The sequence below is a fragment of the Ahaetulla prasina genome, chromosome 2 (assembly GCF_028640845.1).
Source record: "Ahaetulla prasina isolate Xishuangbanna chromosome 2, ASM2864084v1, whole genome shotgun sequence".
NCBI lineage: Eukaryota > Metazoa > Chordata > Lepidosauria > Squamata > Colubridae > Ahaetulla > Ahaetulla prasina.
Genome location: NC_080540.1, coordinates 183,386,183 through 183,400,278, shown reverse-complemented (window position 1 = coordinate 183,400,278; position 14,096 = coordinate 183,386,183). Strand labels below are relative to the sequence as shown.

At 40.4% G+C, this 14,096-nt stretch overlaps 1 protein-coding gene across 17 annotated transcripts in view; it reads right to left on the bottom strand.

Annotated features, from left to right (window-relative positions):
* DOCK6 (dedicator of cytokinesis 6) overlaps nucleotides 1–14,096 on the bottom strand; it is a 213,849-nt gene that overhangs the window by 67,841 nt on the left and 131,912 nt on the right. For all 17 annotated transcript variants that reach the window (XR_009153092.1, XR_009153093.1, XR_009153094.1 and 14 more), the window contains 2 exons: nucleotides 7,418–7,569; nucleotides 268–450 (listed from right to left, as the gene is read on the bottom strand). Coding sequence is in view for 12 of the 17 variants with exons in the window: in XM_058165870.1 (XP_058021853.1) it covers nucleotides 268–450; nucleotides 7,418–7,569 (335 nt within the window). In the remaining 5 variants the exon portion in view is untranslated. The remainder of the gene's footprint in view (nucleotides 1–267; nucleotides 451–7,417; nucleotides 7,570–14,096) is intronic.

Below are 14,096 nucleotides of genomic sequence, written 5' to 3'. Positions count from 1 at the left end.
CAACTACTTCACAGGCTAAATTATATTTACGTTTTGCTTAAAAATTCAATACATTCTTATATTTTTTCAGTTTTTCCTAAGCACCATGTTGCTTTTAGACAAAGGTTAGCAGCTTATGACAAAAATGTTTATGAATTATATTTTTGGCTTTTATACCAACTTCTGGGGAAATAGTATATGAGCCAAAAACAGAATTCTTGTTTTTATCTCAATCTTTAAAGGAGAGGAAGAGAATCAAAATATTGTAATTCTCAAGTTTTTTCTAACCTTGTATTCAAAGCAGGAGACACAGAGGTAGAGTAAGTCAAGTAGACGGTTCAAATGGAAAGCTGAGAGGTCAGCCAGCCAACGATGTAGCACAGCCCCATCAGCATTTTTCAGTACCCACAGAAGACACACCAGCAGATTGCGACTTGCTTCAGCAGACAACATGCTGTACTGGCGGGGAGGCTGCAGACAAACAAAAGCCACACAGAACAGTTCATGAACAAACTCTAAACAGGTTTTACTGTGCATGATAGGATTTCATTGATCTAATCTATTCTAATTGGAAAAAGTGCTACCATCCAAAGGAGGGGGGGGAAAGAGTTGTATCTACAGGTAAGGGTTATAGCTTGGTGGTCAAGCAGCTGCTTTACATGAAGATGACTCTAGTTCAATCCCTGACATCTCCAGTTAGAACAGAAAACTCCTGGCTGGAACCTGAAGCACACTGCCAGTCACAACCAAAAATAATAGACTAACTTGCGTGAACTAACATGCTACATGGCAGTTTCATAGCCCTTCTACAGATTTTAGATGCCATCCAGAATAAATGACCTGCACTGCCTTTTTTTTTTTTTTTTGCTTATAATACTTTTTATGATTCGTTCAAGTTTCTCAAGCTACTGTTTCAATCAAAGGATATGCACAGTAGATGTATTCTCAGGGGCCACTCCCTAGCTTGGCATTTGAGAGCCTTTTATTCTGGGATGTCCCACAATATTCAGCCTGTGCAGGTGAGTATGAGAAGGCTGCTGAGAGGGCATGTTCCTATCTGTCTGCTGGATTTTCTCCTGAAACTTGTGGATATAGAGTCCTTGTGTAGCTGGATTCAAGGCACTGGGAGAAGAGGTTGTAGAAAAAATACTTTTAAAGGGTTCCGGCGATCCCAGCTGAGTGGCCTAATCACCAGAACCTTTTAAAAGCATTTTTTTACAGCCTCTTTGGCCAAAGAGGTTGTAAAAATGCTTTTAAAGGGTCTGGCGATCCCAGCTGAGTTGCCTGATAGCCACAACCTTTTAAAAGCATTTTTACAGCCTCTTCAGCAGAAGAGGTTGTAAAAAAAATGCTTTTAAAGAGTTCTGACGATCCCAGCTGAGCTACGTGATCATCAGAGGCTTTTTTTTTTAACTTTTAAAGGCACTTTTTCAGCCAAAGAAAAAATGCTTTTAAAAGTAAAAAAAAACCCTCTGATGATTGGCATGGGCGAGGCGGGCGGTAGGGATTTTTGCTACCGGTTCTCCAAAGCACCCGCCATCGCTACCGGATCAGGCAATCCGGTCCGAACCGGGAGCATTTCACCCCTGCCTTAAACCCAGTGTGAAAGTGTCTGCTATTGCGAGATGGCAGACCTGAAGCTGTGACAAGTCACAGAGGATGTGGAAGCAAGGATCTATTTAACAGACTGTGTCATTGAAGTGAGTAAAAATATCCCAAAACTGTGATAGAAGAGAAGAGCCTAAAGAAAGAGTAAGTCCGTGATTCTTGGTGAGAAAAAGAAGTTCAATTTGCGAGGGAATCCTCAAAGCAAGAGGTGACCCAGCAAGAAGAGCTGTGAGTCAGCAAATTAAAATAACTAAAAGATTGACAGAAGGGAGACAAAGAACTTTGTGGCAAGAGTTTCAGGAGAAGATTAGCACACGATGAAGAAAGTGGCTGGGAGAGGACTGGAAGGCAGAATCTGAAATCTAGAATGACGAAAGAGTGAAAATAGAGGAAAGAGAAAAGGGATGTGATACAGCGAAGACAAGAGATGGTGAAGTGAGTAAGACGAGAGACATAATTATATGTATTAAGACATAAAGATATAAAGAAGTGTGAGTTAAGAGAACAAACAGCATTGTATTCAAGGTATTGCTGAGTTTGGTTAAAAAAGGAATTGCGTAGATTTGAATTAAGTCAAGAATTAATTAAAAGAGTATTGTAAACTTGAGGAATATGACAAGTACTACAAGGACAACATTGAGAACAGGAAAGAAAACAACATCAAGCCCATCATTGATACCCTCATCCCCATCAGGTCAGAGAACAATAGAAGGAATGTCGGGGATGGAAAAACAGAGTGTAATATAAAACATGCCAACTATGCAGACAACATTATTGGCCATTCAGGAAACAATGATGAAGATGCAGGAAACAATGTCTAAAAATCATATAGATTTGAAAGGAGATATGAATAAATTGGACAATAGGATAGAGATGATAGAACAAACAATTGAGAAAAATGAAGAAAGAATAAAGACAATGGAACAAACGGGAAAAAAGTGGACGTAGTAGACAAAAAATTGATGGCAATGAACAAGGGACTAGAAGAATCAATTATCCATTTGGAAATGGACCGGGCTGCGTTCTCTCTGAGATTCCAGAATGTAATGGAAGAAAAGGAAGAAGACCTGGGCACTATTATGGCAGGGCTGATAGCGGGAGGGTTACAAAGGGATAGGCAAGAAATACTATTGGAGATCGAACGAAGTGTACCGAATTCACACAAATTATGCTAGGCGCAATAGACTGACACGAGAAATCCATATAAGATTTGTGAGAAAGTCAGTCAGAGATATAATTTATAAGATTACCGATAGACGACCCAATGATTTATAAGGATAAAGAAATACAAACATTAAAACAAGTCCCGAAGAAAGTAAGAGAGCAGAGAAGAGATTATAGGTTTCTCACTGCACAGCTGACTAAAAGAAATATACTATTTAGATGGTTAATCCCAGAAGGGATGTTGGTATCATGGCAGGAGAGAAAGATCAAGATAGATAATTTAGACAAGGCACAAGAACTCTATGATCAGCTGGAGGGGGTGGAAGAAGAGAACAGTAGCAAAGAGGAATTAGAATCTAAAAGTCAGGAAGACCAGCAACAGGAGTTAAAAGAAATAGAACTGGAGATAAGAAGCAAGGAAGAAAAATGACAAAGGGAAGAAGAAGGAGCGGCTTTGAGAACACGACCACAAAGAGATGTTAGAATCAGTAGAAGACAGAAACCAATATATAAGTAGAATAATGGAAGAAGAAATTAGGCTAATATCGATTAATGTTAATGGATTAAATGCCCCTGCCAAAAGAAAACAAATATTAACAAAATTAGCAAAACAAGATATAGATATAGCGTAGCCAAACATGAACTAAATATAGTGGAGTAAGAGGAAAGGGCAAGGGAATTGAAAGCGACAAAACAAAATTTCTTTGAATATGCAAACAAGCCCGGGAGGTGGCTAGCCTATAAATTAAAAAAGGATAGAGAAAAGAGATTGATTCAGGAATTACAGGATGAGAATGGAGAGTTACATTATAAAATGGAAAAAAAGAAAAAAAAATATCCAGAATTACTTTGAGATGCTATATAAACAGACGAGGAGAAAATAAAACAATACTTAAAGGTTAATGGTTTGCCGGAACTAAAAGAAGAGCAGAGGGAAATATTAAATAAAGAGATAACAACCATAGAATTAAGAAGAGCAGTGCAAAAACAAAAAAGTAATAAAACCCCGGGGCCAGACGGACTTCCAGGGGAGGTATATAAGAGCTTGTATGAGGATTTTGAAATGATAGTACTGGAAATGTATAATGATGCATTGGAGAAAGCTAAATTACCAGACTTCTGGACAGAAGCCTATATATCCCTTATTCCAAAAGAAGGTACAGACTCCAAACAAATAAAAAATTACAGGCCAGTCTCGTTGTTGAACACAGATTACAAAATTTTTACTACTATAATTGCGGAAAAATTGAATGAATGAAATAATACATTCGGATCAAAATGGTTTTCTACCTACAAGGCAAATTAGGAACAATATAAGAACGGTGTTAAATATCTTAGAGTACTATGAAGCACATCCTGAAAAACAAATGGCACTAATATTTTTGGACGCCCAGAAAGCATTCGATAATCTTAATTGGCAGCTTTTGTTCCAACAGATTAAAGATATGAGATTTGGAGGGAAGTTTGAGAAAACGAAAAAGGCGATATACATGACACAAAAGGCTAAAGTGATAATTAATGGCGATAACAGAGAAATTTGAAATAAATAAAGGAGTAAGGGATGTCCAATGTCACCTCTGCTTTTCATCTTGACATTAGAAGTGCTGCAGTGGTGGGTTGCTACTGGTTCTCTCCAGTTCTTGCGAACCGGTAGTAAACATTTTCAGTAGTTCGGAGAACCAGTAAATGCCACCTCTGCCTGGCCTCGCCCCCAATCTATTGCTGCCTCCTGACTCCCAGCTGATCAGCTGGAACGAAAAAATCAGGACTCACTTGACAAAGAAGAAAAAAAAAAAACAAGACACCGTGGCTTTAAATTGAGAAGCCAAGAAGCCTCCCAACTGATCGGCTAGAATAAAAAAATCAGGACTCACTTCTCAGCCAGGAGATGACTTGGCAAAGAAGAAAGGGGGAGGGGGAGATGCTGTCGCTTTGCTGGAAGGAGATTTTTACTTGCAGAAGCAGTGCGTTTCTGGGTCAGCTGAACAACAAACTGGATAAGAGGAATTCTTATATGGTTCTATGTTTTTGAAGTTTTAGGTTTGTGCAACATGGGCTTTGTTTTTCTAAAAAGGTTTGGGCAATTTCCATTGTGAAATATCCTGTCGTGAATGAGTTTCTACCTGCTTGTAAATGGAGCTGAACTTCCGGCTTTCATTTTATATTATCTCTAAGCACTGATAGCTGTTTTCTGCTTACAAAGTTTCCTTTATGCAGCTGGCAGGAATGTGGAGGGAATGCGGATTTTGAAGTAACCTTCCCCTGGAGTGGAGAGGAAATGGGGATTTTAGGGTGCTGTCAAACATCAGCCATAATACTAATGACTGTTTTGAACAATATGCAGGTTGTATTACACGAATGGCTATTTTATATGTGAAATTATGATTGAAACCTATATTGGTTCACACTGTCAGGAAGTTTCTCCTTAGTTTTAGATTGCTTTTCTCTTTGTTCAGTTTCCATCCATTGCTTCTTGTTTTGTCTTCTGGTGCTTTGGAAAATACATTGCCCCCCCCTTCTTTCTGACAGCCCCTTAAAAGCCTGTTGCCTATCACACTCTTGGGCAAAGCATGTGAGCCATTTCCTCCTTCCAGTGGTCCATGAAAATGTATCTATAGTATGTAGATAATAAAGTTGAAAAAAGGTGAACAACATTTTTGCAGAACTATAGATACTTTGAGGCTGGGTGTGACAAGGAATGGCTGGGGGGGAGGGGCCAGACGAGGCACCCCTTGACGTGAGTAACATTATGTTGGCCATGCCTACCCAGTCACATGACCATCAAGCCATGCCCACTGTCACATGACTATCAAGCCCGCTCACAGAACCAGTAGTAAAAAAATTTAGAACCCACCCCTGAAGTGAATTAGATATAATGGAGAGATAAAAGGACTAAAGGTTAAAAAAAAAGAATACAAGACACAGGAATTTGCAGACCTAGTGTTCTTCACAGAAGACCTGCTAGAGACAGGAAACATCTTAATGAATGAAATAGAAAAATATGGGACAGTGGCAGGACTAAAAATTAATAGAGAAGACTAAAATGTTAGTAAAAATTTAACTGAAAAACAAAAGAAAGAATTAGAAAAATATTTGGGATTGCGAATTGAAAAAAAGATTAAATATTTAGGAATTTGGCTTACCGTAAGGTGTTCTTCAATAAAAGATGATAATTATAAAAAACTGATACATCAAATAAAAAAAGATTTAGAGATTTGGGGAAAATTACAGTTATCATTACTAGGAAGGATAGTAGTGATTAAAATGAATATATTCCCAAAATTATTACATCTATTCCAGACAATCCCTATAAAATTGGAAAGGAAATTTTTTTGAAGAACTAAATAAAATAATCAAAAAAATTATTTGGCTGGATAAGAAAGCACAGATAAATATAAAAATGTTACAAGACAGTAGAAACAGAAGTGGCTTTGGACTCCCAAAATAGGAACTTTATTACCAAGTTGTGAGGCTATTATGGATTAGAGATTGGATAAACTTAGACAAAAAAGGGGTTTTAACGATTGAAGGACATGACCTACAGGCAGGTTGGCATGCCTTCCTATGGGATAAATGTACCAAGGCACATTCATATTTCTATTGACATCAAATAAGAGAAGCATTGATATGGACATGGGGAAAGATCAAAAGGAAACATTATATGAAGTTGCCAAACTGGGTTTCGCCAATGGAGACAACAATTTATCTGAACACATTGGATAAAAAAAAAGATGATAAGATATAAAGAATTATTAGACAGCCAGGGGAATCTTAAATCAAATGAAGAATTAAAAGAACAGGGTATAATTTTAGACTGGTGGCCATATCTACAGACACTGTCGAGATATAGAAGAGATATGGAAGAATATGGAATTCAAGGGGTACCACAACAATTGGATAGAATATTGACAGGCAAAGAAGAAAAATTCATAACAAAAGCATATAAATATTTATTAGAGGTAGAAATGGAAAAAGAAATAGTGAAAAATCCAATAAAAGCATGACCACAAAACATAGGCCGTAATATAAATTTAGAGGAATGGGAAAAAGTATGGAACAAAAACTGTAAATTAACATTGTCGACTGCATATTAAAAAAATCAGTACAAAATGTTTTATAGGTGGCATTTAACACCGGCAAGTTGGCCAAAATGTACACAAATATGAAACCGGACTGCTGGAAGTGTAAGGATGGAATATTTTATCACATCTGGTGGCAATGTCCCAAAGCAAAGAGATATTGTGAACAGATAAGGAGATGATTGCAGGAGATAACAGGAGTACAAATTGAATTTAAAGCTGAATTATTTTTATTAAAATAAATAATCAAAGGATAAAGAAGCAACTCAATATATCATTGTACACATAGTAACAGCAGCATGAATTGTTTATGCTCAATGTTGGAAACCTGAAAATATACCAGTCTTATGATTATACATAAGATAATAGAATGTGCCGAGATGTATAAGCTCACTTTAGAAATGAAAGGCAAGGAAGAAACAGAATTTTATGAGGTGTGGGATAAGTGGTATAATTGGTTAGAACAGAGAAATAAAAATGTATAGAAATAAATTTAAATAACTGTAACAGACGCATGACACAGTTAAACATGTTAAAAATGTTTATTGTTATGTAAATTGGAAAAATGGGGGGGGGGAACCACTCACCACTGATGGCATTTGGAAGATGGTAGACCGATGAGTATGAGGCAAAGGAGAGCCTGCAATGGCCATGGCAACTGACTGGCTAATGGTGCTGCCATCTCCATCTCCATCGTCAACCATCACAGAAGCAAGCCGCCCTCTTTGGATGTGGTTCTCTGTAAAACAGAATTGACTAGTGTTTGAGTGATAGAAGGAAAAATAATTTTTTTCCCACCCAGTCAGCCACTTTAATTGTGTTCCATCTATGAAAATAAAACAGTAACAAAACTGTGTTTAGATACTGAAAGCAGTTAATAAAAATTAACAAATCATCTGCTGATTAAAATATTGTAAAAATACAATGAAATTGTACACCAAAATTAAAACGTGTTTGAAGCCATGAAGGAAGTCATTTTTTCTTTTTAAAGTAAAGGCCAACCATTGTTGTTAGAACAATAAATTGGTGTTTGGAAGAAAAGGTACGGACATGACCAACTCTGGGGCTGCTAGAATCTGGACGAAAGCAAACTCAGTAGCCAAGAAGTTCTACAATGCTGACCAAGTAAATCCAGGAGAACAAATTCAATATTTTCTTTATTGATTTGTTTTATTTTTTGATTGCTCTATTGACTAATGACTCAAGATACCTTGCAAAAAATGTAATATCCCACTATGGGAAGTTAAAAAATTAAATCTGAAATGGACACGTACATAAATTGCCATGGCCAATGTGTAGAACCAGGTTTTCAAGAAGCTTCTAAAGGTCAGCAGGTTGAAGCCATATCCATCTCAGGAGAAATACTATTCCAAAGGACAGATGTAAGGACAATCCAGGTTTTGCCAGTGTGAGTGCCATGCAAGGACTTCAGTTCCCAATATTCTGAAGCCAGTTTGCCCATTACAGAATTCTTAGAGTTGAAAAACATGGGTGAGAACACAGGAAGCACATCCAGCCAATCCCAGAAGACTTCAACTTGTTTCCAACTATAGGGTTTAGGCAAGGCAGATCTACATTTTTTCCCCTAAGCTCAAATATCTGAGTTCACCCAATCCTAAAACCTAATGATCAGGTTCCACAATCAAGCCATAAGATTCCTAGATGAAGCCCCAGAACTTGTTTAGTTCTTTAAGCTCTAATATTCTTCAGCTTCCTTTCCAAATCTTCCTTTCTTTGTAATATTCTTATTTGCTATTTCATTAGCCTCTCACTCCATCTCTCAGTGGTCATTCCTTCAATAATACTGGCTTTAATTGTGCTTAAACTATTAGATAGATAGATAGATAGATAGATAGATAGATAGATAGATAGATAGATAGATAGATAGATAGAATTTTTTATTGGCCAAGTGTGATTGGACACACAAGGAATTTGTCTTGGTGCATATTGTGTTCTTCACAAAAAAAATCTGGCATAGGATGCAGTTACTGTGTTTCCCCGAAAACAAGACCCAACATTTTTATTTTTTGCTGCAAAAGACACATTAGGGCTTATTTTTTTGGGGGGGGGACAATATCAGGGTGATGGCGAGGGATTAGCCTCCACCACCCTGGCTCAACAAGAGCAGCAAGCGCATGGGGGCTGACTGTTTCCTGCAGCAGCTGCAACCCGCTGGCCTCTTGGCTAGCGCACTCTGGGGCTGCGCAGCCCGTGAAGCAAAGGGGAGCCCGAGTGCTGTGACCGCCCTCCAAGCAGCAGGCAGAGGCAGAGGCACGGAAGGAGAGGCACATAATGGGCCCACCGGACACCATGCTACTGGCCGCCCACTCCGTCCATTGTTTGTCTTTGCTTGCCCGTGGCTGTGATGGGGTAGGTGGCCACACAGCATGTCCAGATTGTGTGCCCTCCTGCACCTCTGCCTCTACCGGCTGCTTGGAGGCCAGGCAATCGCAGTGCTTGGATTCACCTGGGATGCACGGGCTGTGCAGCCCCAGAATGCACCAGCCAAGGGGTCGGTGGGTTAGGGCTGCTGCCAGACACCGTCAGCCCCCACACGATTCCCTCCTCCTGTGCTGGCCATACCCCCTTGAGAGCTAACAATCTTAACTGGGGCTTATTTTGTGGGTAGGGCTTATATTACAAACATCCTGAAAAATCACACTAGGGCTTATTTTCTGTTTGGGTCTTATTTTGGGGGAAACACAGTATTCATCTCCAGTTTGTTCTCTGAGGTAACTCAAATTTTAATAGGTTTTATAATAAAAAATTGATCACTGTTTTTAAAAAAGCCAGTCTATTGTATTTGCTCAATAGATTTTATAGTTGTTTGTGCCACAAACATGTTTCTGTTGCCATCAGTGAACAAAACATTATTTAGTGACAGTAGAAATTACAAATACATGCATTAATTAAGAAAAAGAGAAAAGGAAGGAAGGAAGATAGATGTAGCCATTTATGTGAAATGATCATGTCCCTATTTTTATGTCCGGCAAATCATAATGTATTAATAGATTTGATTTTAATTTTACACATTGTTCTCCATGTATCAAAAAGATCCTTTGATACAAAGAAATGAACAATACAGAACAATTATAAAATATATTATTAACACTGACATTTATCATCTATATGCTGGAATCAATGACATAAATACAGGTAATCAATTTGTACCCATCACCAATGATTTAAGTGAAAAATCAGAACAAACAGCAGAAACCGAAAATTTGATAAGAAAAGCTATTACAGATTGTCAAAGAGATTACAAGCAGAATAAAATATAAAGAAAATCTGATTTTAAGCTTTGAAATATAATGGCTGTGTTTAATAAAAGTAGCAGCTTTAAACAATTTGGTCAGATGTAGAAAGCAAAGCTAGCAAAAAGTCAGCTTGGCTTGGCTTTTTTGTAATGATCTTATTATTAATGTAATAATAATAATAACAAAATGGCTGAGCAAACCAGGGAGTAAAGGTGTATATCACTAGTTGTAAATGTAAATCATTCCCACTTAGAAGGAGAACAACTACTTACATACATTTGACACCTCTGATATAACAGGACAGGGGAACCTCATTGGTCAACTGATTCTCTACAAATTTAGTTCAGTGCTTTATAATAAAAGACCAAGTGTATATGAATCACATGATTATAAAACAATTAAAAACCAACATTACAAAAAATAACATCAATGCCAATCAATTGTTTGAAATCTACAGGCAATTTAACAAAATTGAGAAACATTTAGATTAAGTCAGTGGTTCTCAATGTGGGGCCCATGCCTCACAGGAGGGCAATTTGATTTTTAATCTGGGAAAATCGAAAATGAACTATTAACTGAATTTTTGAAAGCCCGCTAATTGTTCTTATATATTTGTTTTTCAGCTGTTTTTCATGTACCTATTGTTGTATTTGTTAAAGTGTATTTCCTAGAGCTTGGTCTGAAAAGGATATCCCAGCTGGGGGGAGGAGGGAGCAACTGCCAACCAATCAGATGTGCTCTCACTAAGCACAAGGATCTCACTAAGTAGACCAGTGATGGTAAACCTTTGACGTCACTGTGTGCTGGCCTGCATGCCGGAAGTGGCATGCGAAACCATCCTGCGAGGTATGCATGGCCCTGCTAGCCTTTGTGCGCACGGGAGCACCGATACCCAAAAGAGCGGCGGTCCATCACGCATGAGCAAGTTGGCACCCAAACAGCCGGATACCAGATGGACGCACACCTGACAAACAGCTGACCATCGCACATGTGTGCAATGTCAACCCAGAAGTTTGAGTGCCAGTCTGCGCATGCGTCATGGAACACTGCTCTTCCAGGTTCTGCCACTCCCACACGCGCGATGGCCAACTGATCAGTGCGCATGTGATCACAGGAACACAGAATAGGAGCCAACGAGGCCGCACATTCTTTGCAGGATGGTTTCACGTGCTGCTTTTGGCATGGGTGCCATAGGTTCGCCGACACTGAAGTAGACTAAAGCAGCAATCCTACAACATTTTCCTGGGAGTAAGCCCCATTGAAGACAATGGTACTTACTTCTGAGTAGACATGCATAGGATTGCATTGTAAATATGATTTTGAGGTGAGCTCAAATTGTATTTTGAATTTGTTAGGTATCTTTATTTTAATATGTATAGTAATTAATATAATCAAAGTATTACAGAAAAAGCTTTCATTAAAATTATTTTATATTTATGCATTTCAGTTCTCTATTATATGTTTTGAAACTTTATTTGCTGTGTTTTCATATCCCTTCATACTATTATTTTTTAAGTTTCTCAGTACTTCTACTGTCTTTTGTTCTTTTATTTTTCTCTTTCATGGATGCCATGTTCTTTGGAACCTTGTTTAAACCAAGTTAATGGTCTTTTAGGCTTCCTCCGCATGAGTAGGAGTTCACTTTTTGAATAGTAAGAATTATACAGGTACCGGAACAGGCTTGTAAGTGGATCACAAGCTTCCTAACAAACAGGAAGCAGCAGGTGAAGCTAAGCAAGATCACATCAAATACCTGTACAATTAGCACAGGGGCCCCCCAAGGCTGTGTGCTCTCCCCACTTCTCTTCTCTCTGTATACCAATGACTGCATCTCCAATGATCCATCTGTTAAGCTACTGAAGTTCGCAGATGACACAACAGTGATTGGTCTCATTCGAGACAATGACGAATCCGCATATAGACAAGAGGTCGAACGACTAGCCTTGTGGTGCAACCAAAACAATCTGGAACTGAACACACTCAAAACCGTAGAAATGGTGGTAGACTTTAGGAAAAACCCTTCCATACTTCCACCTCTCACAATACTTGACAACACAGTATCAACAGTAGAAACCTTCAAATTTCTGGGTTCTATCATATCGCAAGATCTCAAATGGACAGCTAACATCAAAAAAGGACAACAAAGAATGTTCTTTCTGCGCCAACTCAGTAAGCTCAAACTGCCCAAGGAGCTGCTGATCCAATTCTACAGAGGAATTATTGAGTCTGTCATTTGCACCTCTATAACTGTCTGGTTCGGTTCTGCAACCCAACAAGAAAAACACAGACTTCAGAGGATAATTAGAACTGCAGAAAAAATAATTGCTACCAACTTGCCTTCCATTGAGGACCTGTATACTGCACGAATCAAGAAGAGGGCCGTGAAAATATTTGCAGATCCCTCGCATCCTGGACATAAACTGTTTCAACTCCTACCCTCAAAACGACGCTATAGAGCACTGCACACCAGAACAACTAGACACAAGAACAGTTTTTTCCCGAAGGCCATCACTCTGCTAAACAAATAATTCCCTCAACACTGTCAGACTATTTACTGAATCTGCACTACTATTAATCGTTTCATAGTTCCCATCGCCAATCTCTTTCCACTTATGACTGTATGACTATAACTTGTTGCTGGCAATCCTTATGATTTATATTGATATATTGATCATCAATTGTGTTGTAAATGTTGTACCTTGATGAACGTATCTTTTCTTTTATGTACACTGAGAGCATATGCAAGAATGGCAGCTGTTTAGAGGAGCCCGAATCGGCGGTGGCGGCTTCTCCCTGAAATGGTGACTTCGGGCTGACTTACCAGGTTCCTCCGGTCCCTCGGCGTGTGGTACGATCTGTCTGGCTGCCGCTGGAGAGGTTTGTGGCCTCTCGGACACGCGACAGCCGAGAACGGGCCAAGGGACGGAGTGGCGGTCCGGAAGAGGGCGGCCATTTTTGGGGAGGCGAGGCGAGGACGCGAGGGAGGCCTGCTGTTTGCTGCGGGCTCCGGCCTCGGCTCCGGCCCTGCCCCAGCGGCGATTCCGGCGATCCCGGCCAGGCTCCAGCGGCGTGAGATCGTCGACGGTCCTGGCCTGGCTCCGACGGCTTCGCGGTGTGGATTCGGCCTGGTTCCAGCTGGCGTGAATCCCGGCCCGCTTTTTCGCCTGTCGGTGGGCCCGCCGGTTCCATCGGCGCCAGTTCCATCGGCGCCAGTTCCATCGGCGCTGGTTGCGCCCGGCGAGGCCTTGTGGACTGCGAGGCGCCTGTCCAGCGGCGCCCTGTATTTGGCAGCTCCACCGAGGATGGGCGTGGTGAGGCCTCGGTGGGAGAGGAGGCCGGAGCCATGGCTGAGGTTTGTCCCCTCTTCTGGCCTGTTATGTCGCATTTTTCATCGCGTGTCATCAAATGGCCCCTTGTGGCCTGGCTTGTTCCATCGTATTTTCCACCTCCCCCCCCCCATACAGGACTTTGGGTCACCTAAACTGGGTGGTCATGCATGTTCATCTGCGGGTTTTGGAGTGGATTGGACTGGATTGGACTAGCTTGGACTGGTCTATGGACTCTGACAGACCGATAGCCATTTCTACTTGATCAAGAGCTATTGTAGAACTGTTTTCCATAGGCTCACTATGGAGACTGTCGGCCTGTCTGTTCCTGCTTTGTCATCGTTATCTGGTTCCTGCTCCATCTGTCCTCCTACCAACTGGACACCCGCTGGAAGATTCACCATTTTTATTACTCTGGGATTTTACCATCTTAGCATCCCTCGCCGATTCACACTTTTCTATGCGCTACACTGTACATGAACTCTTGCGCCTGCGAGGTGCCCCCGCCTCGCAGGAATGGCCCACGTCGCTACCAAGGGCCGGCCTCAATGACGGGTCTTGGGACCCACAGAGGTGGCATGCGAGAAGAAAGAGCCTTTGGGGGTTTTTAGACAGGGTATTTTTAAGGGGTGGGAGGGTTAGGGCGGGTGATGGGGGTAGCCCGTCGGGAGGGAAACCAGTTC